The sequence below is a fragment of the Scophthalmus maximus genome, chromosome 2, assembly GCF_022379125.1.
Source record: "Scophthalmus maximus strain ysfricsl-2021 chromosome 2, ASM2237912v1, whole genome shotgun sequence".
In the NCBI taxonomy this organism is placed as follows: Eukaryota; Metazoa; Chordata; class Actinopteri; order Pleuronectiformes; family Scophthalmidae; genus Scophthalmus; species Scophthalmus maximus.
The window spans coordinates 23,364,733-23,389,425 of record NC_061516.1 but is presented as its reverse complement, the minus strand read 5'-3'; the positions used below and the strand labels follow the sequence as shown (position 1 = coordinate 23,389,425).

Genomic DNA, 24,693 nt, shown 5'->3' with positions numbered 1-24,693 from the left:
TCATATATGTATAATCACCTGCAACAAAGAACCAAGGTTTTTACGTCAACTCTGATTGAGTTAAATATAATTACATGAGGTGGACCCGACCTCCGTGTGAGTCTCCATGTATGCTATGTCGTTGCTATGCTATGTTGAATGCGGTTGTTGCCCAAAACGGTCCAGAATACGTCGCATTCCTAATGGAATCAGCGGCGCGCCGCCATAAAGTGTCCCCTGTGGGGTGCTCAGTTGATTGTGGTTTTGCAACTTTGCCACCAGATGCCGTGAGAAACGTACAAAAATGACACACTGGTGCTTGAACATTTTGTGAAAAATTTCAAAAGCTTGTAAATTAGTGTATGAAAAATTTGGGGGTTGGGAAAAAATTGGAGCATGAATCAAAGAGAATTTGGTTTAATCAGGACTTGGAATTTCTGCCAATAGACGATTATCATTTTAGACGGAGAGACAAAGACTTGAAAGGGCAGAAGTGAAAGCCGTTAAATCCCAGTGGTGCATCTGGAGTGAAATACATATTTTTTTGTTTAAAATGTTGGTGATGGGATCAGTTCAGGTGTTGCAGTTGCCTCCTGAGCGTGTTTGTGACACGATCCACATCAGACGAGCTGTAAAGGTTCCACAGTTTAACAAAGGGCCGTGTAAAAAGTCTCACAGTTGCAGCAACTTCAGCAAATCGCGATGCTCATTCTGCTGGCGAGCATGACAACCCCCCACTGATGATCAAAGCACAATGCGGAGCAGACCTCCTCCCTTCCTTTTCATTCTTTTTTTTTTACCAAAATCGGATCCCAGCGATCTTGAGGGTGACAGCTCACCTGCCCCTCGGAGCTGAAGCAGATAACAAGCCGAGCGCTGAGGCCCATGATGAGAAGCCAGATTTCTCGCCCCACATTTTGATCCGTCACTCCGTCTCTCACCTCGGCTGAAAAGGCGGCGTTTTTTTCTACGCGAGCGGGAGAGGCATTGTAATGAGGCTCAGCAGCACAAACACTGACGCACCCCCCCCCCGTCAAATCAGAACATATAAGAGCTCAAGACAAGGAGAGGTGAAAATAAACACACAAGCGGGATAATGGGATTCGTTTAATTCCCCCCCCCCTCCACCAACACGTGTTCTGTGTAGTTCTGCAGAAAGTGGCCAATCATTTTGGGCCGCACGACGAAGGACAATCATGTCGCGATGATGGGACATAATCCCGTGGCGTTTATGCTCTTTCATCATATGTGCGGAATCCAATAAGGTTCCGTGCAGAATGTGGCTAACTTCCCCTGTCGCACACGGGGCTCTTCTGCAGGCATATGTCAGAGGATTGCTTTGGTAATAATCTGTTAAAACAGCGGGGGGGGGACGACACGGGGGGGGGGGGGGCACAGCTTCCTCTGCTCAGTCACACTGAGGGGCTGCTTCTCATATCGTCATACATGGACGTGACGACCCCTTCCCATTCAATTTGCCCATCCCCCCCCCCCTCTTCTCCTCCTCCCCCTCCCCCCTGCCTCATTTTAGCAGTGTAGGCATATTATGTCTGATTGCGTGTGTGTGCGTGTGTGTGCGCGTGTGTGCGTGTGTGTGCATGTGTCATCCGAGGCAGATGTTGGGCACATAGATTAGGTCTGGCCGGGTGTGTAATCCGTGGCGTTACCGAGAACAGCGTGGATGTATAATCACCCACACAGCTATACCCCTGGATACGCTAGTGACTGGGGTGGTGGTGGTAATAATCTCCCCTCACGTTTTTTGCCCCCACTTCTCCTCTCTCGCCCTTCGCTCTGCTCCTCCATTTATGTAACATCCTTTCATCCTGCTGTCCACCCATTCCCCTTTCCCCGTCGGTGCTGCCACGTCCAGCCGGATCTGGGGGGAATTGTGAAAAGTGGAGCAGAAAGAAGAAAGAAATAATAAATAAATAAATAAATAAATACAAATGGGGGGGGGGGGGGGGGGGTAGAAAGAGGTTTTAAGTGGCTTAGCTTACTCTATGGTGTAAATGCCAGATGGTCCGATGAAAAGCCAGCAGAGCTAAAGAGACTGGCAGGTCTTCATCAGGCTCCTCTGAAGCTTGATGAATAAACACAACAGTCTCCTAGGCCCCCCCCCCCCCCCTCTCCCTCTCCCTCACACGCCCCTCGTGTTTTTCACCTTTGGTTTGACCCCGTGTCCTTCACTGGGACAGCTGCAGCCTGCTCGGCTCGGGACTGAGTGAAACGAGCGGGTTTGGTCATAAAGGAGCGTGTGCCAGAGAAAGTAAGTTACATAATCCCTGTCAGAATAATTTAATAAGCCATGAATCTGGAATCTGGTGGTTTTCTTCCCCCTGATCGCCAGTGTGTGTGTGTGTGTGTGTGTGTGTGTGTGTGTGAACATAATGTATGACTGGAGGCAGATGTAATGTTATGTAAGGTTTTTTACGCTGGTAAGGCTGCATGTCCTGTGGGTAATGATCACCGTACACACACACACACACACACACACACACACACACACACACACACACACACACACACACACACACACACACACACACACACACACAGACACACAAAATACATAAATGAATGAGTAGACTTCACCTCTTTTGGGGACATCTGGCAGCTTTCGCTGGGGATCTTTTTGCATATTATGCTAATTGATATAAATCTCATTTCCCGCGTTGCCGTGTTGTGACAGGAAGGGCGTAACAGAGGAACACATGGATCCAGGTGTTGGGATCACACTGCGGAGCATAGAAAAAAACAAGCTAATTAGTTCTCGGGCGGCGAAGCCGGAAAACTTGTCTCCAGCGGTGACGAGTTTAGTCGAATTCGATGTGCATTTTTAACACCGCAAACACACATTTATTCCAAGCGCGGAGGAAAATAAGGCACTCGTCTTCCTCGACATGTGGCCCTGTACCTGTCCTGAGCCTTTTGTGGTTCACCCTTCCTGCAGGGGGGGACAGAGCTGGAACGAGCCGGCCGACTCGCACTGACTTGCACTGACACAAACTGGCATGCGCTAAAACATACATGAAGCGTATCGCCCCCCCCCCAAAGAAAAAAACAATATCCACGGTTTTCAGAAAAAATGTAACAGTTGCTGTGACATGACAAAGTGATTTCTGTGTTGAAAATTCAACTAGTGCCAGAGCTGTTGGGGGGATCCTGAAACACACACACACACACACACACTTTGGAAATTACTCAGACCTAAGACACTAAGACACGCATGCTACCACTGAATCCTGACCTGTCTCGTGGATTCATACGCCACACCAGAGCCCGACCGGTTCATATGGGCCTATCGGAGATCATCAATGCAAAAAATATGTTTATAAAAATATGTATGAAGAATATCGGCCGATATATCGCTATCATAATTGTTTCGCTCTGTAATATCGGCGCCCATAAATCCAATATCGGTCGGTCTCCACGCGATACTTAAATATTATGTGTTTAGGAGTGGACGAGGGCCATTCCTCATGTCAAGCAACTCTGCACACAAACGTGTACACACACGCACACACACACACACACACACACACACACACACACACCTCTTAATTGGCCAAAATGTCTTGTATGTGACAGAGAAAAAAGGAAGCACAATCAGGGGCACGTCTGGTTGCCATGGGAATGCTTCCTGGCAGACAGCATTGTTTAATTGTGGAACGGTTTGGATGAGAACAAGGACAGAGTTTGTGCCAACCGCGCAGGGGGGATGGGGTAAATAAAAAAAAACAAACTGCAAAGGTTCCTTGGCTCGCCTCCTTGTGAGTGACAGACGGGGAGTGAGCGCGGAGCTCGCTGACCGTCGTGTCCGCCTTCAGCCTCTCACAGCCGATCCAGAGTTACTGACTCTTCACCTTTCGAGGGCGCAGATGACGCGCGGACTGGGAAATGTCAACTCAACTCGCAGGCAGCAGGCGGCGTCACATTCAGTAATTAAAGTTGCTTCCATTCGGATTATGTGACCGTCGCCCCCGAGGCTGCGGGAATGTAGTTCTCAACAGTATTATCTAACAACAGCTCCACGGTCCGCGTGGAGGGAGAGGAGCTCCCACTCGCAGGTTAAAAGGAAAGGAGACCGACGATGAGCTGGATACATCGATTCAGGGCAGGAAAGTAAATCTGCTCCTGAGGTAAACAAAAAGGCATTATGAGAAGATTAGACTGAAATCGACACCGGCGATCACAGCACCTTCTCCAAATCATCTGACATGATTCCCCCCCCCCCCCCCCACAAAAAAAAACCATCCCATTTGACTGATAATGCACTTGACATTCCTCAAGACGCGTTTTTCCTTTTTTCTTTCACGCCTCCGTGTCTTCCCAGGACATCGGTGACTGTAAGCTCCGCTAAATGAATCTGCCAGGGAAGAGAGAAAAAAAAAACCCATTTAAGAGGCGTGAGGAGACTGACGACTTGATGGGATTAAATGTTTTATGGGGATTATTTATCTCATGTACGTCTGTGTTGAGATAGAAGCTCACCTGCCTACAAGCAGCACCAGGTACACATTCACCCAGAAGACAAAAGGCAATTTTCTCTCTCCAAGTGCAAAGACAATTGATCTGTTGGATCACACACACACACACACACACGCACACACAGACACACACACACACACACACACACACACAGACACACACACACACACACAACCAACCAAGCAATTAATGCATTTCTTATTTCTAATTTTCTATTGACAAACGCTCTGGGTCGTCGCGAGGCAAACTATTCGCCCACATCCGTGACACAGCTTCTCAGATGGCATCAGGATTAGGACCAGAAGCCAATACCAGGGGGGATCTTTAATTAAATCATTTAATTATTCTACAGATTATTAATTGAAGACTTATACTTTATTCACTTGTTTGGCGGCGGCGGCGGCGGCGGCGTTTACAGACTCCTCCGTGAATACAAAATGCTTGTTTGTGTGATCCAGCAGGACAATGTAGGAAATGCATATGACAGAACATATGTACACAACAACTGGCAGCACATTAAACACAGACACACTGGCTCCCTTTCATATTTTGCTGTTGATAAACGCCGTGCACCAGCGGTTCTATAAATAATAAATGTAACGGCATTGATTTTCGGCCAATGACTCTCACGGGCTCACACAGCGCAGGTACGAGAAGGTGCGTCTGGAGAACACATATATTTCCTCTTTTTTTTCTTCCCTCCAGCTCAGAAACAGAGCCGGGGGGATTGCTGGTGGATTAGTGTTTGCTTACAGCGGGATAATAATGTGGGATCATAACAGTATATATGGTAATATTCTCTTTTAATAATTCTTTAGGTGGCAGATCAACGGTGTGGTATTATAAATGTCAGGTCTAATCAAGAGAGAGAGAGAGAGAGAGAGTGGCCACCGCCACTCGAATAAATAAATGAATATTAAATCGTTTTAGTTTTTGTCTTAAACACAGTTTTCTTTTTGTGCTCATTTAAATCCGTCCCAGTCGGCCGGGGGCTCGGATGCGGTGGACGCTCTGTTCACTCGCGTGGCCCTCCGCGCTCGGAGCGACACCAGGTTCAGCAGTCTCTCCAGCTCGTCCCCGGAGCCCGCCAGGTGGCCGGCGTCGAGCCCGCCGCGATTCTCCTCCTGCGATTGCCTCCACTCGCCTGTCTGTAAATCCCACGCCCTGAGGGGGGGCAGGAGTTGAGCCGGGTGCAGGTGGAGGCCCGGGGGGCTCGGCGGGTACCCTTCGTAGGCTCGCCTGGTCGGGGGCAGAGTGTCGTACAGGCTCTCTCGGCCCTCGCCGCCCTCCGGGTCGCGGCCGCACTCTCGGTATTCCTCGTAAACGGGCGAGGAGCTGCCCTCGCTGTCGTGGCTGTGCACCTGCTGAGGGTCTCTGTGGTCCTGGCGCCCCCCCACGCCTCTGCCCTCTCCTTCCCCGTCCTGCCGCCTCTTGTCATCTCTGTCCGGGACGCGTCTCCGCTCCCACTCGCCCGACTGATTCCTCTCCCACTGGAAGGCCCTCCTCCCGGAGTCCCGGCCCCGCTCCCGGCCGCGGTCCGCGCCGCGGCCCGGTGCTCGGTAGTCCAGCTGGAGGGAGCGCGTGCTGCCCCCCCGTCTGATGTTCTGCTGGGCGTCGCTGAGGTCGCAGTGGGACCCCACCTCTGCTGGACGCAGACGTGCCGGTGACAGCCAGCTCGTACTCTGGCTGGAAGAGTCCCAGCTGCACGCTGGAAAAGAAAAACAACAAAGCCGGTGAGAAAGAATAAATCTTTCTAAACAGTTTGGAACCGTTTCTGTGACAAACAGAGCGAATTTAACGGAAGAGCGGTTTAAGAGAGGTAAGAAAAGGGGATCAGAGTTGATATAATGTGTTAAGGAGCCGGAGGCTTTATTCCCTGGACGGACGAGCGCTGCCAAATCACTGGACGCATGAGCAGTAAAAAATTGTTTTTTAATGTTACATCCCGCAACGGCCCCTTTCGAGATCGCACAGTGAGAAACAGCGAGAATGACATTATCTACCTAATGGGATCAGCCGGCAAGAGGTGCCACATCGATAGATCACTTCACTTCTAAAAGCGAGCAGTATCATCGCGGTCTCCTCCGGAGGAGGCGAGCGAGGTGACACCGGACTGATCTGAAGATTGTTCACGATAACCCGCGTCCCCGCACATTCCCGTCTTTGCCCTGCTGAGGCCACGTTGGCTCACGTCGAGGGTGTAGACACGACAAAACTGTCCGCGCCTGGACTTTACTGCCACCCAATAAAAACCCTTTTACCTAAACGATTTAAGGTGAGCGACTTTGGAGAAAAGATCGTTTCTCTCTTTGCTGTTGCCGACGTTTTTCGCTGCACCGGTCGGCGCTCGAACCCGCGGCCTCGGGAATGTGGGACTCACGCGCGCTAACCACGAGGCCAAAACCCCGGCGTCGCGGCGTCTGTCGCCAGCACGTCTCTGATGGCGCGTTCAAACCGGACGCGATGCGAATTTTTCCGCGTTGCTTTGGGGAAATACCTGGGGAATTTCTCCTGTGTGTTGACGTTTAATTGCTCCATCATTTCTCATTAGTATTTATTGACGTGCAAATTAAATCAGTCTATATTTTTTTTTTTTACCTTTGCTGTTAAATGGACTGACACAGAACCCCCTCCCCCCCCACCCCCCAGTAATCCCCTACGTCCTACTAACTACAGCACGCCGGCTGCATAATTCATGGTTAGGTTAATGAGCTGTGAGTGGAAAAAATATCATATTGATGAAATGAGCGGAGGCAGAGAGGTCACCTTCTATGTGGGATGGTGGAGTACACTTCATGAGCAGTGCAAGCTCCTGGTATACAATGCACGACACACATGTTGACAGGGGATGTCTAACAGACTGACAAACCGCACAACATGTGGGAGTTTACTTACTGCATGACACGCCGCTGAGAATCTCCATGTTTCAGGCTGAATCATTTTCAGATGAAAGGTTACGGGGGGGGAGGGGGGGAATATAATATAATATAATATAATATTATATTACATAATTTTCCTTTTCCAAAATGGATTCTTCGATGAACTCAAAACACAAACCTCGTCTTTGCTCTGCAGGTGGCCACTCGCCGTCAGTGAAGTGGAACACAAAAAACAAATATCTCATGGGACAGGAAGCCTTTGATGATGAAATGCTCCTCTCGCAGAGACAAGTGAATGCAGAGAAGCCGCGGTGAATCAGGACAGGGAAGAGAACACACTCGATAACAAGGGGGGGGGGAGGCTGGCGGAGAGCGATTTCGCAAGAGTACATCCAGACGAACGGGACTCCGAACACACATGATGTGCACAAATTGCACATATGCGCACGTGGGCACACTAATGCATCATGTCATCTCATGCAAAGTGGAAATTATGACGCCTTTCAGATTCCCATAATAACAGACATGACTGCTGGAAGCTGTGTTATAAACTACATGTTTCTGTAGAACTATGTGTTTTTTTTTAATGTATTTCCACTCACGTTGTCCTGCCACTTACACATAATACGTTTGTCCGTTTGTACGTTTTACACTTACACATATTGCTTTGAATCCAACTGGTTATTTTTACATGAAAGTATACTGGAAAAAACAATTTCATTCATCATTTACGTCTCCCCTGCCTGAAATAAAGCTCCTTGTGCTTCTGCAGGCTGCCTGGCAGTGAGGGGGGGGGGGCCTTGCTCCGAGTCAGTAATGAAATGCTTTGTAGACCTTGTAAATCACATTGCAATTGACAACAAACAGACTCGGTAACTATGAGCCAATTAACATTGGTTTTATAAGACGGCAGCGCAAAACAACAGACAAAAGCACGGGGGTCTTGTAGGAGAGAATTAGATCATGAATTTGTTTAAGCGAAACCCGTTCGTTCGTTCGTTCGTTCGTTCGTTCGTTTGTTCGTTTGTTAACGCCTGTCGACGACGCTTGTGAGGGAAGAAAAGCGTTTGAAGCTGCCTTCTCCTCTGCTATTCTGTGCGGATGTGAGGCTCAAAGTGCCCCCCCCAAAATCCACCGAGACCCTCTGCAAGGCCGGGGTGGAAGCTCTGCCTCTGAGCTTGAAGTGAGGACCACTGTACCAAAGTTGTCCGAGCTATTAAAAATGTCAGCATTATTCAAATGATCTTCATTAACTATTTATTTTGCAGCTGGGTGCAATGCATGTTGTTGCACTCTCACCTGGGGTGAGAGAATTGTTCAATACATAGAACATTTTATACAGATATTTTCATTTATTTAGATTTGACCAGGAAAAATATTACAAATATATAATATTAATATAATTAACTATTAATAATATGTATGCATATTGAAAATGTTTCACAAGTAGGCTTGGGTTTGATAGCGCTTTAAACAATCGACAGTTGTGAGTAATTAAACACAAAAATAATAATCTCGAGGAGCTATTATTGGCAAAACAAAAATCACAAGTGGTTAGAGTGGAATAATAATTAACAGTTTAATTATTCAGAGGCACAGAGTGCATTTAAAGATAGACAATATGACAGCTCCTCAAAAGTGAGGCCGAAACATCTGGATCGCCCCCCGGTGGCTGACTTCAGTATAGGACATAAACCCGTGAATGTTAGCAGATGGGACATAACAAAAAAAGTACAAGTACAGGTCATGTACATTTTTCCAAAGATGTTTTTTCATCATTTGACGTAGTTCTTATCGCGATGATGTATGTTCAAGTGTGTTTACGTGTTTCTGATAAGTTTAATAAGTTATTTGATGCAACATGAACTGTTCTCGTCGAGATATTCGAAAGTGGTGTTATTTTTCATAACAAAGCCGATTATTAACCAGGCAATCAGTCTCATTGTGTCCTTTCACACTGACAAAAGAGCGTGACAGATATGTATTTTTTTAAATCCCTGCTGATATTGATATTGATTTGATATCTGCCAAATTATGTTTTCGCAGCCATAACATAAACAGACATTCTTGATAAGGATCTAATAATATTTGGTTATAATTGAGTTTTAGCACGGTCGCTCTTGAATTAATGTTAATCTTCATTCATTTTAAAAGTGACAGTGATGAGAAGCCTCGTGCCTAAATTTTTGGCTCTTCTTCGATTTCTGTCCAATTCAAAGTTTAGAAACCAACGCCAGTAAACATAAAAGGGGAAACTGGGAGGCTGCATTTACATTCAAAGTCTGGGTAATGAAAAAAAAATGTAATCTGTGCTGTGAACGAGGTTATGATTAAAGTATTCAGTGTCAAAATTGTAAAGAATACAAACGGTTGGGTTTTTCTGGGATCACAGCCTGAGAAATGAGCCAAAGGGATGGCAAGTTAATAAGATGTTTTTCAGTTGCTTTGCATCTCACTCACCAGGGCTGTTCCGCTGCTGCTCTTTGTCCATGTTGGACACTACAAAGGGAGAGAGAAAGTGAGAGTCAGAGGAAAACAACTGAGCCAAACAACAAGTAACCCAAAGTGGGAAAATGAAATTCAGAGTGATCCAGTGTCAGAGACTGTAACAAAATAGTAACAATAATATCAGAAATCTAAGAAGGACATTCTATTCTGAATAAGAAAGGGGACTGATTCATTCAGTCAATTATATTCTGAGCGCCACACCCCTGAAAGAACACTGAGGGCTTCAGAAGGCAAGACAAAAAAGAGATAGGAGTCAACAGGAGAAACTCTTTCATACCTTCACTTTCAATATCATCAACGGCATCGTTGACTAGACGTATGACTGTCACTATGGAAGCTGGGCAGGACAGAGAGAAGAAGAGGAGACAACAATGTGAGTGCATTTATGAATAGGGTAAGGTTTCATGTGCTGGGTGTAACTCAGATGAGACGGAGAGCACGTCAGCACGTGTGTGTGTGTGTGTGTGTGTGTGTGTGCACACGTGTGTACCTGAGAGTTTGTATGCATGTGTGTGTGTGTGTGTGTGTGTGTCCGTGTCCCGTAAGCGAGTGGGCGAGGCATGAGGACTCTTCTCTTTGCAGCTGCACTAATCAGACAGGAAACCAAGAGTGGGAATTGGTCTGAAAGACCCACGCACCTTCACATGCGCGCACACACGGGATCATTAGGGGAAGATCAATGGTATTGAGTGATCTGGGAAAAGAGACACCGAGTAGATTCCAAGAAGAGAGTTGAGGAGGAAAAGAGTTTTTCTTCCGCTGCGCGGCCGCACATCAACCTTTGAATGCATGCGAGGCGCGCGAGAGGACCGTTCCTGTATGGAGCGGAATGTTAACTACGTCGGCGGTTCCCAGCATTGTTTTGCTCGTGACTCCTGAATACGTGGAAATGGCTGTTTTCAATTTCTCCCCCCTTCTCGGGTTCTTTTGAACGGCGTTCAGAGACCTCGTGTGGTTGAAAAAAAGTCACACAGGAGGAAATTGCAGATCAGGACTAAGGAGGGCAAAGTGCGTTGGGTCGCTCTCACCGTTGTCATCGAAGGACTCCGAGGTGTAGGAGCTGAGGGACTGCTCCTCGGAGGTGGAGTCCGAGAGACACGACACCTCGTCCGTCAGCTCCGACTCTGACATGTACAAACACACACACGCACACGCACAAGCGCGCACACACACACACACACGCACACAAACACACACACAGGTTAAACATTACTAACAACACTCAAACAGCTTCATGCTGTAATCATTCCTCCTGGTCCCTCTTGGCCGTGATCCTTTCCTGGCTTGACTCCAAATTAATGAGGCCTCGGCGGCGTGAGAGGGTAATTTACAGAGTTACAGTTTTCTTCCTAGTGCCCGTTCCGATTGAAGTGTGCACTCTGCATTTTGCTTAGACTTCAACGTAAGACTGCTGACGCCTCACGTGAACTTTGACTGGACATTGATGCACCTTTTTTTCATTTTTCTTTTCCCAGAGTGAGCACTGCAGGTTTCCTCATAACTTAGGGATTTCACCGCAAGCACGTTGAACAGGAGAAATGATTACATGGTCAAAAAAGTCTAAAACTATTGAATTATGCATTAAATCTTAAAGTTCAAGAGTCATTTCTTGTCATATGTGCAGTAAAAACAGTCAATGTTACAGCGCACAATGAAATTCTTACTTTGGTCCTCCTCCCTTTCAAAAATAAAGGATTAAAAAGAATAAAAGAGGAAGTGCATTGTGCATATCATATGTGCAAGGTAGACGTGATGAATAAATATTTGAAGTGCTAAAAATGAATAGAAAAACTAGAAAAAGACCAAGAAAAGAAAGAAATGCCACAGTGTGTAATATTTAGTAGAATCTCTAAACAGAACTCGAATATGTTGTCCATAACTGTGTGTCACACATGTAGAATCACCTGCAATAAAGAACCAATGTTTTTTTCGTAAACTCAGAGCGAGATAATTACAGTTAAGTAGGTGGACCCGACTTGTGTTCGCCCCCATGTATGTAAACCAGAAGAGGAATCCGTCTTCAGTGTGTCTGTGTCGGTCGACGCTGCAGGCCAACAAGTTTGAAAAGCCCGAGTTTGTGTGCTCCGTCTTCCCCCCACCGTCCAAAGACATTCAGGTTGACAGGCGACTCTAAGTTGCCCGTAGGTGTGAATGTGAGCATCAGTGCTTGTTTGTGTCTGTGCGTCAGCCCCGTGGCAGACCTGTCCGGGTCGTATCCTGCCTCCCCCCCCCCCCCCCCACTGTCAGCTGGGATCTGCGGCTCCAGCCTGGCCGTGACCCTCGACAAGGATACGCAATGCAGCGATCGGATGGATGGACACACACAACCCTTCCCACCTAAAGACTGTTTGAGTTGCACTTCAGCGCAGTAATACACCCAAAATGAAATTCAGTCTGTTCTCTAAAGGCTCGGCCTATAACGGCTTTAGAGAAGAGCATTTTAAACTAATCCCAGTGCAGCCACTGCGGCTCCAGGGCTGCTCATTTAGCAGCATCTTGCAGCAGCTGGAGGAGTCACGGAGGGTGTAGCTCAGTACAGTGAGGTAAGATGAGATAAGACTTTATTTTATTACGTGTAACAGTGGCAAAGGGGAAGTAAACATAATGAAAATAGAAACATCAGTAAACATCTTCAAGAATCTACAACCTAGTCCAGTTGCTCCTGATGCAACGCTCTTTTGAATAACTGTGGTCTGTCTCCACGGACATCATCAATTCATCCATTATCACTGCTTTATCAGTTAAAGGGGCAGTAGGCGATTTTAATCCAGTACTTTTTTTGTAAAAGTGTATTGGATTTCCTCAATAGCTGTGCACTCACCGGCACCTTAAAGGGACAGTAAGCGAGTCTGGGAGAGCTTGTTTCTCTCTCTGTCGTTGTGAATTCACTGCTCTGGCCGGGACGCGACCCCGGGGTCCGCGATGTGGGAGTCCGACGCACTAACCACTAGCCCAAAACCGCCGGGTTTGTTGGGCTTGTTTTTCTGATTTACGGAGCCTGGGCTGCGATGAAAAAATCCGGTTTCCCCCCCCGGCGCACACACAAAAGCGACGGCTAACCGACGGTGTGGAAATATTGGCAGATTTTTACAAACGTGTATTGCTCTAAAATGTCTTACTGCCCCTTTAAGAGACGAGCTAGCGACAGACGCTACGACTCAGGGGTTTTGGCGACAGGGCTAACCACCACACCACTGGGCCACTCTTCACAGACGTCAGTAAAAGTAAATGTGTAAACACGTGATGTAAACACGAGGAAATAGATATAGAATAAAAATAGAAATGATATATACAGTGTGAGCAGGATTGCAGATAGGACATTGACACAGCACTGACAGAGAACCAGTGTTGCACATTGCATAAGTTAAGTCTGAGTGAAACACAAAACTCAACAAACAAACTGACTCACACTGCAGAAATAAATTCTCTCTTTTCAAAAAAAATGTTTTCTGGTTTCCCCAGCCACAAACCTGATGCACAAACAAGTCTGATTGAATTTCATTTGGAAAAGAGCCGCCAGCCTCAGGGTCTCCAGGTTAACCTTAACCGGCATGTGTTCAGAGGCGAATATTTTGCAAATAAATAGATGCTTTAACAAGTCAGTGTGATCTCTGACTTTCGTCGGGCTGCATTCTTTGAAAATCGCCTCCGAGTGATTGTCAAGTAATAGTTCAGTTCCGAGCGGCCACTCCAGTTTCACAGTGACTTCAGATTACCGCACGTGGAGAAAGTCTACGGTTTGTTTAAGCGAGGGACGGGCCCGTTGCTCCACCGGCGGCTCCAATCTAGCAGCATTAAAACGGCCGGTTTCACATTACTGTTCAAATTGGGGAGGAGACACTGAGGTACGGGGCTCCGTAAACTCTTCTATCAGGGATATAAAACTGCTGGGAAATAAGAAGCGGTGATTAAATGTTACTTTGGGCAAAAAAAAAACCTAAACGTGCTTTATGTTTTGTAGGTGGAACAAATGGGGAAGAGCAGAAAGACAAAACAGTTTTCAGACTTTTTAAACTGCCGAAACTCAATAAAAGTTCCACACACTGACGGGCACCCGTCTCCATCAAATATCCTCTTATTTAAATCCTCACTTTGCTAATTAAAGACTAAATGTGTACTGTTGTACTTTTAGACAACAGGAAGTACTGAAGCATTGAGATGTTATTTTCCTGTTCAATAAAAATCCATTTCTAGTGTAGCATGAGGCTTTATGATTCCAGCTGGCTCCTTGTAACTGCATCGCTTTGTCTGTCACATCCTCTGAAACTTCCTCGTCTGCTTCAGAGTTATGCTTCCCGATGGACATTCAGAGGGCGAGCAATCAGGGGCTGGCCACTTTAATAACCAAAACCACGCTCTGGATGTCTGCACATCAACTTCAGCTTCCTGAGCCCGGGCTAGGTGGTGGTCATGGTCCGCTGTGTTCGGAACAAGTGGAACGCTCCTGTGGGGATGTGGGCAGCAAGGCAGCACCATCAATCAAAACCGAATAAGGAAGGCAGCGAGCGGCCGTATTCAGCATGCAGGCGACAGGACACTTCTAAACAAACGTTTTAAAGAAAATGGAGAAAACAATTTAAAAACCTTTCCTTATTTTCCATATACTTTCTCCTCTTCCTCGCGCATCCATTCGTTATTCTGACAGCGACTCTCCCGCCATGTGCCAACGGCTGGCTGCCATGCCTGAGGTTACGGACCCGACCCCCGCGCTAATCCTACTGCTAACACTCAGCCAAGCCACATTCTCATCCTGGCACTTTTGTTTCTTTTCTTAAATCCTCTGCACTTTTTTTTCATTTGTAAGAGCGAAATCAAAAAATTATCACTTGAACTGAAACTGAAAGTTGAACTGAGCATTAATACAATAGAAATATATATGTCTAAAGTCAGAAAAGGTTTTTCTTCTGTGTCTGTCCTCTAAAATGTCTAACATTGACTATGGCAACTTGTATCTGAGCACGTCACTATAGAGGTGTTTTCACATTCCTCTCCTGGAGGAAGAGATTTCTGTGTCACTTCTCTGCAATTTGAAATTCAAACGAATCCTGTTCAAGCTAGATTTCGTACGTCACAAATACAGAAAACCAGAAACTTCCAGCGGTACTCAGAGTCAACAGACAGTTAGCATAGCATCAGCATCCACGACGGGACGGCAGGTGTGTCAGCAGACAGTAAGCATTAGCATTAGCATCATCGAGAGGACGGCAGGTCGGTCAGCAGACAGTTAGCGTAGCATTAACAGTTAGCATCCACGAGAGGACGGCAGGTGTGTCAGCAGACAGTTCAATTTAGCATTAGCATTAGCATCCACGAGAGGGCGACAGGTGTGTCAGCAGACAGTTAGCGTTGGCATTAGCAATTCTTGAAAGTTTTATGGCTGAATCTCGCCGATGTTGCCGCTAGCCGTCTTGTCGGACACATTATCGGCCAGTGTTATTTGCATATCATGAATATTCATAGTCTCAGAATTCCTCAACAAGGGAGAGCGAGTGGATGGTTTCCAGCCCCATTTCAGAGTTTTAGACGGAGTGTGTCTTTAAGAAAAGGTCTGCTTCGGCTCCTTTCACTTTTCCTATAATTTTTTTTCTCCAGTTGTTCTGCTCACAAACTGTTTGTAACATTTTAATTGGAAATACTTATTACCACCAACACTGAGCCAAAGATAGGTCTAATCCTGACACTCCAACTGCTTCCCAGCAAACAATACATCTTCACAAATTGCTCTCTGCACTTCGATCTGTAATTGGAACAGTAATACTTAGACCTGGACAGCCTCCCACTAATTGGCCTTTCTGTTCCTGCGAGGTTGTCAAAGCCATTTTAATCATTGCACAAGGTTTTCTTTGCAAAACCTTGCAAAGATCAATGCACTTATTCCAACACATCCCCATTTCTTTTAAGTACCCAGTTGCCAAAAAACGGGAACGCTACGGGACATGATTTGTTCATGTCAAGTATTTTCCCAAGTATTTAATTAATCATTGCTCTTTATTTATTCATGATGCAGCCGGTAGTGACAGAAAAAAAGGACAGATATGTCCACTCATGAGTTGGCGTCTCACGTATCGACGTGTGCCTATCTATTGCAATATTCATTGCCATACTTATTATCGGTTGCTGTGGTGTAAATAAATACCGTAACTCTTTCCAGTTGAATAATTTAAATGGCCGTTAACCTTGTAATCGAGCGTAATTGCATAATAATTAATGGATTGTACAGTAATTATAAACCTTTAGGGGCACATTTTTTATTGCATACATTCAGCAGGAAAGCAAAAATAAAAATAAAAAATAACCTATTTCCCGTTTCCCACAGGAAGGAATCAATAATTAATAGGCAGGAAGTTCCCACAGCGGGCCGCATTCTTCAAACAACAGGTTGGACAGAGAATCGAAAAATGTGGCGTCTACCTCAGCGCTGAGATGCAACGTTGGTTATTTCCTCGACAGAACAACCGATTAACTCTAAATATCTGGACTGAAGTTGCATTATCGGACAAATTTCGCTCGGTTTAACGTCCCATTGTTTGTCACACGTGAGGCAAGACTTGAATGAGAAAACTTGGCAGCAGAAGTGACTCCCTTTGAGTGCAAGTACTCCAGCTACCTTTATGTTTTGGATGTGTCATTTTAAATTTAATTTCATGAGCAAAAATGAGGGCAAAGCACATCAGTTGTGGGTGATTACCCTGACCGTTCAAACACAAGTGCACGGGGGATGTGTATCGTGATACAAGAGGACAATTTCAGCAGTGCAACAAAAAGGTTAGTTACATCGGAAGTAAATAGGAGAAAAAATGAAATGATAATGAAAATGAAATGATAGCAAAATAAAAATTAAAAAAATTACTTCTTGAGCACTCTCGCTTTATCTGGGCCATGTGCTTTGCTGTGTGTGATCAAAAGGCCGAGACCACTGTGAAATAAGCTCTGCAGGTTGAGATGATGGTACGGGTGTAACACAAGGAGTTCATGGCAATCTGTGTAATCTGGACCCTTTTTGATCAGAGGTTAGAAACTGTGTGTGTGTGTGTGTGTGTGTGTGTGTGTGTGTGTCGCAGTCTTACCCAGCGGACTGTTATCCCTCTGTGTTCTCTCCAGCTCAAACGCTCGCTGTCCCCACTCCTCCTCTCGCTCGTGCCTCACCCTCTCCAGCCCTTGCTGCCTGGTTTCCTCGCCCTCCCAGGACACTTTGTGGGCGGGACTGTGCTCCGAGCGGCAGGCCGACGCCGAGGGGAGATTGGGCGCCACGCTGCACACGGCGATGCCCCTCCTGATGGCCACGCCTCGGACGTTAGACATGTCGGAGAGGAAGCTGCTCAACTGTTGGGATGGAAGAGGGAAACGGCAACAACAAATCAACCAGAGCAACTGATCGTACCGACAAGACACTGTTATATTGTTGTCTGAAAACAGTCAAAAAACAAATAATGTCATTTGTTCTGAGACAGCTCCACCAAAGTACCAAATCTGCGGCTGAAAATAGTCCCCACCCCCAAAAATCTAGAATATAAACACCTGGTTCAGCAAATGTTAGCTCGAAACCACAGTTCAGCTCATTTAGATTGAGAGTGAATGTTTTGTTTTATTTATTTATTTTTCTACAGATTTTCTGTCCTCGCCAGAAATGAATGGGGGAAAGAGAGAGAGACTAATGTGTGTTCCCTTGGTCTTTTCACAGAACTTGTTTTGTCAATAACAAAAAATATAGAAAATGTTCATCATAATCATGATCCTTTTAAATGTGCACTTAAAGCCACGATGTTCAATTCAAGAATGAAAAAACAAACAAATGCTTGAATTGTTATGATGGCATTATGATGCCTTCAAATGGCATCGTAATTCCCGTGTTTACAAGAAGAGGCCATATGATCGGCCAAGTTGTTTTCAGAAATGCCAAAATGGGTTTGGACATTATTTCTCATTTGATGGGAAGGTAATATATTGTAATTTTATTCATGTAGGGTTTTCGCTTCTGAATTTTATACTACATCTGAGGAATATGCAGAAAATCTCGACGGTCTCAAACGTTCCCTCGGCCATTACTTTGCATTGCCTGCTTCACGTTACCCGCCTGCTAGCTCGCTAAATATTTAGCTTTTGTCTCGGTTGACATTACAATTGGCGTCCGGCCGTTGCCATGGCAGCATTGTGTTCTCACGACTCGACCACCTGAACAATGCGTACACAACATCCCACCTTGTGACCGCGAGCTCAGGAATTCCATTTGAAGGCAGCATTCGATTTGTGTGAAAGTTACACAGCGTGTTTGTCTCAGTCTCCCAAGGTTGGACAACCATTGTGTGGGTCTACTCTTTTTTATTTGACGATGTGGCAAAGGCTTTGAATGGCATGCACTTCATTCAAAGAAAATCTCTCTATCTTATCTAACCCACTGCACAAGGAATATTAATGAAAATGTAATTATTATTTTTTATCGTTACATCAAAGCCCATCACTTTATACTGTCTGCCACGGACGCACACTTCTTCCCTAGTTCAACTCTGAGGACAGTGGACCCGGCCGTTTGTGAGAAAAAAGAAGTACGAGTGAACCACAGAAGTGCCGCATCATCAAAACCAGGACCCTGAAGATACGCTGACACAATATAAATATCGATATTATGATATCAAATTGATATGGCCAAGAATATTTCTTCATTGTGGTGTCACAATAAAACTTCAATGTTGTCCTGATTTTGAAAAGACTGCAGCGCAATGAAATTATACGGTGCCTGCTTGGCAATCACATAGCTAAAATGTTTCTGTCAGAGATGTAGAGTATGAAAACGTGGTTTTCTGGGATTTTAACAAAACCAAAAACTGCCATGACAAAGTCTCCCAGTCCGGAAAAGGTGACACGTGCCACTGCATGGTTTGACTTACCTGACCGCTGTCACCGGACGCCGTCTTGTCACCGTCTCCGCTCCACTGGCTGCTGAGGCCTCCCGGCAGAGGGGAGTGGGCGGTCGGACGCACCACCACCTGAGGGGGGCCCCCGGTGCCGCCGCCCACCTCACCGTACGTGCCCGTGGTCCCCGGTAATCCCGAAACGCGCACGGCTTTGAACTCGATCCCTTCGGCGCCCATGCCCGTCTTGTGCAGCATGTAGCTCGTTTCCGTGGAAACGGTTGAGACGCCCGTCGCAGTTTGCGTCCCCGGGTCCGGGTCGGACTCCTTCCGGAATTTGATTTTTTTCCGAAAGGCAACGAACAGTATGAGGAGGAGAATGATGACGAAGACGAGGACCCCGATGCCAATTATCTCTCCCGGTCCGACGTAAGACAGCGGCTCCGCCTGGGCAACATGAAGGAGAAAACCATGAAAACATGGATACAAGTGCATCTTCTGTTCCAAACGTACGTATGAATGTCACATTATACATATGCATGTCCACAGCAAGTTCAAATGTGTGGGACTTTCATGTTAAGGATTCACTTCCACTCAGATAGAAGAAACTGTTGAGAAAAGAACGCGGGTCGATTCTATCGATTCAAGGTCAGTTCAGGGCAAAAAAGAAAAAATTTAAAATACCACCTGCCTATGACTGAAAACCCAAAATAATAGAGTCAAAATCTGATATTGTAAGTCGCTTTGGACGGAATATGAATCTAATGAATTAAGCTTCTGGTCTTGCTTCAAGGAGGAAAAGTTTTTTTAATTCCCCAACAGATTCTCATTTTATACATAATGGGTGACTTTTATTTAGTGTGACCAAAAACAATGGATGACAAAGCTACGGTGTCTGTTGATTCGTTAAAATAGGGAGGACATGGTTCGAAAGAGGAGTCCATCTACATCAAAGTAGGAAAATCAATCCAACCACAAGGCTGTCCTTCATCCTTCCCCAGGAGATGTAAGTTATGTGGTGGTGCACGCCGAAAGTCAAGGGCATGACAGCATCAAATGGAAACTATGCTTTATCCATTACCGCACTTTCCTTCATCCACTGCGGAGACAAAGATACCAGGCTGGTGAATAAAACCTTCCGGGAGGCCACTGCACACTCCCAGACCTCAGCAGCTCCGGTGAGCACGCCAAGTCTAATTAGGAGCCAGCTGAATGCACAAAAAGCAAATCCAAAGAGCCGGGACCTTTTATATATATATTTTGGGATTGTACTCGAGTGTGTTCTGTAAGAATAACTCTCACGTGAATCCCCTCCTCAGGCGCTGTCCGCACCGTACCTGCGTGTCGTCCCCCAGATCGCCGGGTATCTCGTCGTCGCAGAACTGTCCCTCGTAGCCCTCGGAGCAGTTACAGTAGAACGAGCCGAACGTGTTGACGCACTCCCCTCCGTTCGCGCACTCGTCCCGGTCGCACTCGTCGATGTCCTCGTCACACCTGCAGGGGGGCACGGGCGGAAAAAAAACATTACTGCGAACAGGAGGGGGGAGTACTGCTTGAGTACTGCTCATTCATCAGTGTGGACGAATGAGAAGATGAAAGCGAACAGAGCGAGAGTATAAATACTTTGGGGATCAGAGGGCCGTCTTTTTGCTAAATGAACAGATTATGTGCACAGATGCCCTATTTTCGCCAGTTATGCGGTTCTAAGTTCCAGAGATGTGCCTTAAAGCAAACACGCACGGACGCACGCACGCACGCGCACACACACACACTCTTAGATAAAGACGTCAATTCCGAAAGAACATCACAAACATCATTTCTTTCTACACACACACACACACACACACACACTCACATGTACGTGCTCATCTTAGCTTGACATTTCCAACATGGTGCCCTGCTGTGCAGCAGACAGAAAGTACTTTCTTTCAATTATTCTTACTTGATGGGATTTTCAAAACACTCAGCAATAGTTGATCAGTAAGAAGAAAAGCACATTTCTGATTGCGCAGCCTTGATTGTGCAACTATCCAAAGTTTTGCCTCAAATAAGGAAAGTTTATTTTCTTTCAAACAGAAAAAGGCCTGGATAAATAGGCTCAGCATATTTACTCATTAATATTTTTTTATAAAAAGGGAGAGAATATTGAAAACCTCGATTAACAGACTGCTTGAATGCAGCAAGTTGCGTCACACGTGAACTGCATCTGAGTCTGTGATTCGGGGAGAAACTTTTTCACATTTTCATTTCACATTTAATATTTTATCATATATTGTATGATATATTGAAAATCAGTGGGACAAACAATTTCACAGCCAGTTACGCTCGGCAGCTGTGTGCTTGTGGCAGACTATTGCATTTATGTATCAATTAATTCTAACTGCGGCCCCAGTCTGTTTTTATCATTAACATTAACTGATAATGATCAGAACAACCTGCTGCCTGAAACAAACAAGCAAACAAATGGCTTAATTCTTTTTTTTTTTAATTCTTAGTTATTATTCAGCCGAATTCAATCCATCCTCATCAAAAGCATTGTTTTACAATGAGAAAAAGCCAAACCACTTTTTTTCTCCTTTGAGGGAAAACTGCTCTCTAGTGGTGAAGACGCCAAACAGCCACAGGAGCAGGGAGTTTATTTCCAAGGCAATTACACAGCTGTAATTAAAAAGGCAGCTAGAGAATGATTATGGGCTTTTCTATCGAAATGATGCCGAATTAAATTATAAACACCAATTCATCTCACACAATAACTAAAATAACAGTGCGTGCTAATGAGCGCGTGTGTGTCCTACGCATGTTCTTTCATGCTTGAATGTGTGTGTGAAGGGGGCGATGCAGATGTTAACGGCGTCTAATGTGTCATCGGTAGACAGTAATTAAGGCCTTGAGAGAGTGCCTGTGCAGTCGCAGGCCATTTTTTTTTATCTCACGTCAGGCCCCCGACTCCTCTGGGACAGCCACAGAGGAACGCGCCGCCGACGGGCCTGCAGTCGCCCCCGTTCCTGCAGGGATTGGGCATGCAGGATGTCACTTCCACTTCACAGCGCCCCCCGGTGAAGCCCGCTCCGCAACTGCACATGAAGCCTGTGAAGGAGGGAGATGCACACTATTAATAGATTATTCACAATATGTCATGATGTCAATATGTAGAGCTCCAACAGTGTATCGATTCAGCGATTAGTAATCGACTACTCAATTAATCGGCAACTGTTTTAATAATTGATGAATCACTTTAAGTGGGTTTTTTTATGGGGGAAAAAGGCAAAATTCTATTACTTAAATGGTATTTAATTGAATATTTTCCAGTTTCTTTGCTCCTCTATGACAGTAAAACTAAATATCTTTGGTGGTAGGAAATAAACAAAACATCATCAGGGTTTGGGGAAACACAGTCGTCATTTTTCACCCACAACTTATCGATTAATCGTTAAAATAATCAACAGATTAATTGATGATGAAACTAATCGTTAGTTGCAGCCCTATTAATATGATTCAATCTTATCTGTGGAATATTGAAGTATCATGAAGAAAAACATATACGCAGCTTGATGCATAGTGCACAAACAAGGTATCAGATCACAATAATGTAAATGCTGAAAGTGACGCTCAAGCTAGGAAAGAGGATTTTCAACTGTCACTTATGTCATTTATCAATGTAACAAGAGGGTTAACACACACACATTGACATCTACATCATCATCATCATCCCCACAGACCTCCAGAGGGCAGGCTGCTGCAGATGGCTCCGTTGAGGCAGGGCTGACTGATGCATGGATCTGGGTAAAGCACGCAGCCCAACTTGACCTCACTCAGCCCGGCGATCTCAGCGTAACGGCTCCTCTTGTTCTGGAGCGGCAGCTCGTTGCCATTCAGCATCAGTGATCCCAGGCAACCCTGGAAGCCGTCCTGCGCTCTGGGTGGACCGTTGGCTCCTCCCTGGACTCTCCCCGGCCCCGGACTCGGCCGGTCGCCCTGTCCACTCGGTGGCCTCACCTGGGCCCCGAAGAAAAAGGACGAGTCCGGGGCCAGAGGCCAAAGTCGAACAGGTGCTCGGGCTGCCCGGCGGCGCTCCACATAGCTGTCGTCCAGCGACAGGAGGGTGTAGTTCATGGTCAGCTCCAGGGCGACAGCATGCCAGAGGCCGTCGTTTATTGGTCTGCCAGAGATACCCATGATGCCAAGGGTGTTGTCACAGTCCAGCTGGAACCACAGTCGACCCCCTTCAATCTGTGGAAGGGGGAGGGGAATGGGACAGTGATTGATCAGATCTGGCATCTAGACACACAGCGAAGTAGAGCACTCAGAGGTAAATGTGTAGACCTTGAGCATGGTACAGGGGTTGACCCGCGTGAACATGATGACGCCCCTTCTCTGAAGTGTTCTGATCCGCAGGCCGAGCCTCATCTCTCCCCTCTGGCCACTTTCCGTCACTCTGTACTTGATGTAACTGTTTCCTGAGAAGCTCAGGGAGGTTTGTCCTACACGTCCACAAAACATAGAGGTACAGGGTTAATTACAAAGAAACATAAAAAAGACAAATGACATATTATTCAAACTTCAAACCCAAACTTCACACGTGAGGATGGAATCCTACCTGCACAATCGTCTAGTCTCTCAGGCTGACACTGGCAGACAGATGGCGCTGTAGGACCGGAGCGGACGCACTGCATGTCTGCCGGACAGGACTGACCTTCACAGAGCTCCACCGGGGTCGGGCACGTTCCCCCTGTTCACAGAGGGACAGACACACAGACCCATTAGAGGATCATTTGTCTACATATGGAAAAATAAATCACCTCCATCCTATATTCATTATCATTCATCATTTTCATTAAAGCTACAGTGTGTAATATTAAGAATAACTTAGGAACAGAAATTGAATATATTGTCCATAACTGTATATATGTATACGTATATATATATATATATATATGTTTTCTCGTAAAATGAATTATTGTTACATAGGTGGACCAGACTTCCGTTTATGTCGCCATGTTTGTTTCGTAGTGTTGAATACGGTTCAACAAAACACTTTAATTTTTAGCGCTAGCAAGTTATACTTATTATAATTATTATTAATGAGAAAAAAAAGGTAGGAGAGCATGAATCCTCGTCACAAAAGAAGCGGGACGCAAACATTGATTCATGACTGGCAACGGCAGAAAAAACGACCAAACCCTCGACGTAGTCGTCGAACACAAAATCGTAGCTAGTAGTTTGTTCTCTTTCGGCTTTCATTCACCAATTTTCACATCAAAACTAATGATCAATACTAGCAATGTATTCTGACTGTGACAAATATCAATGACCCTAACAATGTGAGCTGAGCTTCGTAGCACGAGCGCGGCGCCTCACCGGGGCAGGTGCAGGTGTCCGTCCGGCTGAACCTCGTCGACACCAGGCTGAGCCTCTCCGTGCTGTAGGTTATCGGCGAGTCGCTCTCCATCACCAGTGTCTGCTCACACACCCTGTCCCCGCACTCCAGCTCCCGGGAGCAAGCGCTGCTCACCGCCGCCGCCCCGGCCAGGACCCCTCGGACCTGGCCGCGCGCCGCTGCCTCCTCCAGCTTCGCGGACAACTCCTGCTGGGAGTAGAACCCGCCGAGCCGTCCCCTGCCCGACGACTCTGGCCGCTCCATGGCCAGAAGCAGGTCCACGTCGGACGTCCCCATCACGGGCTGCACGCTGAGTATGTGGAGGGGATCCTGTTGTCCCGGGGACCATTTCCAGCCGGCGAGTCCACGTAACACGAGCTTAATCTGGTTCAGGTATCGACTGAGCAGGTCGTCCGCCGACAGGGAGCTGAAACGTAAGGTCAGGGCGCTGCGCAGCAGCTCATCTGTCACCTGTTCCACCTGGACTGACACGTCAGCTATCACAGCAAAACGCCCGTCACTCACTGTGGCATTCATCTGGTATCTGACGCAGGACAAGGAAACATGTTGTATTTTGTCCTTTATTAATAATCATAAATATATTAAGGGT

At 46.2% G+C, this 24,693-nt stretch overlaps 1 protein-coding gene across 1 annotated transcript in view; it reads right to left on the bottom strand.

Annotated features, from left to right (window-relative positions):
- Window positions 1-4,826: 4,826 nt before the first annotated feature.
- Window positions 4,827-24,693, bottom strand: part of LOC118300020 (protocadherin Fat 3) — a 62,655-nt gene continuing 42,788 nt past the window's right edge. Inside the window, exons 40-51 of the mRNA XM_035624066.2 lie at window positions 24,065-24,627; window positions 23,304-23,435; window positions 23,030-23,187; window positions 22,426-22,936; window positions 21,640-21,793; window positions 20,044-20,200; window positions 18,743-19,153; window positions 16,925-17,180; window positions 10,886-10,981; window positions 10,135-10,194; window positions 9,810-9,848; window positions 4,827-6,178 (exon numbers count right to left, since the gene is read on the bottom strand). Coding sequence (XP_035479959.2) covers window positions 5,433-6,178; window positions 9,810-9,848; window positions 10,135-10,194; window positions 10,886-10,981; window positions 16,925-17,180; window positions 18,743-19,153; window positions 20,044-20,200; window positions 21,640-21,793; window positions 22,426-22,936; window positions 23,030-23,187; window positions 23,304-23,435; window positions 24,065-24,627 — 3,283 coding nt within the window. The 3' untranslated portion in view covers window positions 4,827-5,432. The remainder of the gene's footprint in view (window positions 6,179-9,809; window positions 9,849-10,134; window positions 10,195-10,885; window positions 10,982-16,924; window positions 17,181-18,742; window positions 19,154-20,043; window positions 20,201-21,639; window positions 21,794-22,425; window positions 22,937-23,029; window positions 23,188-23,303; window positions 23,436-24,064; window positions 24,628-24,693) is intronic.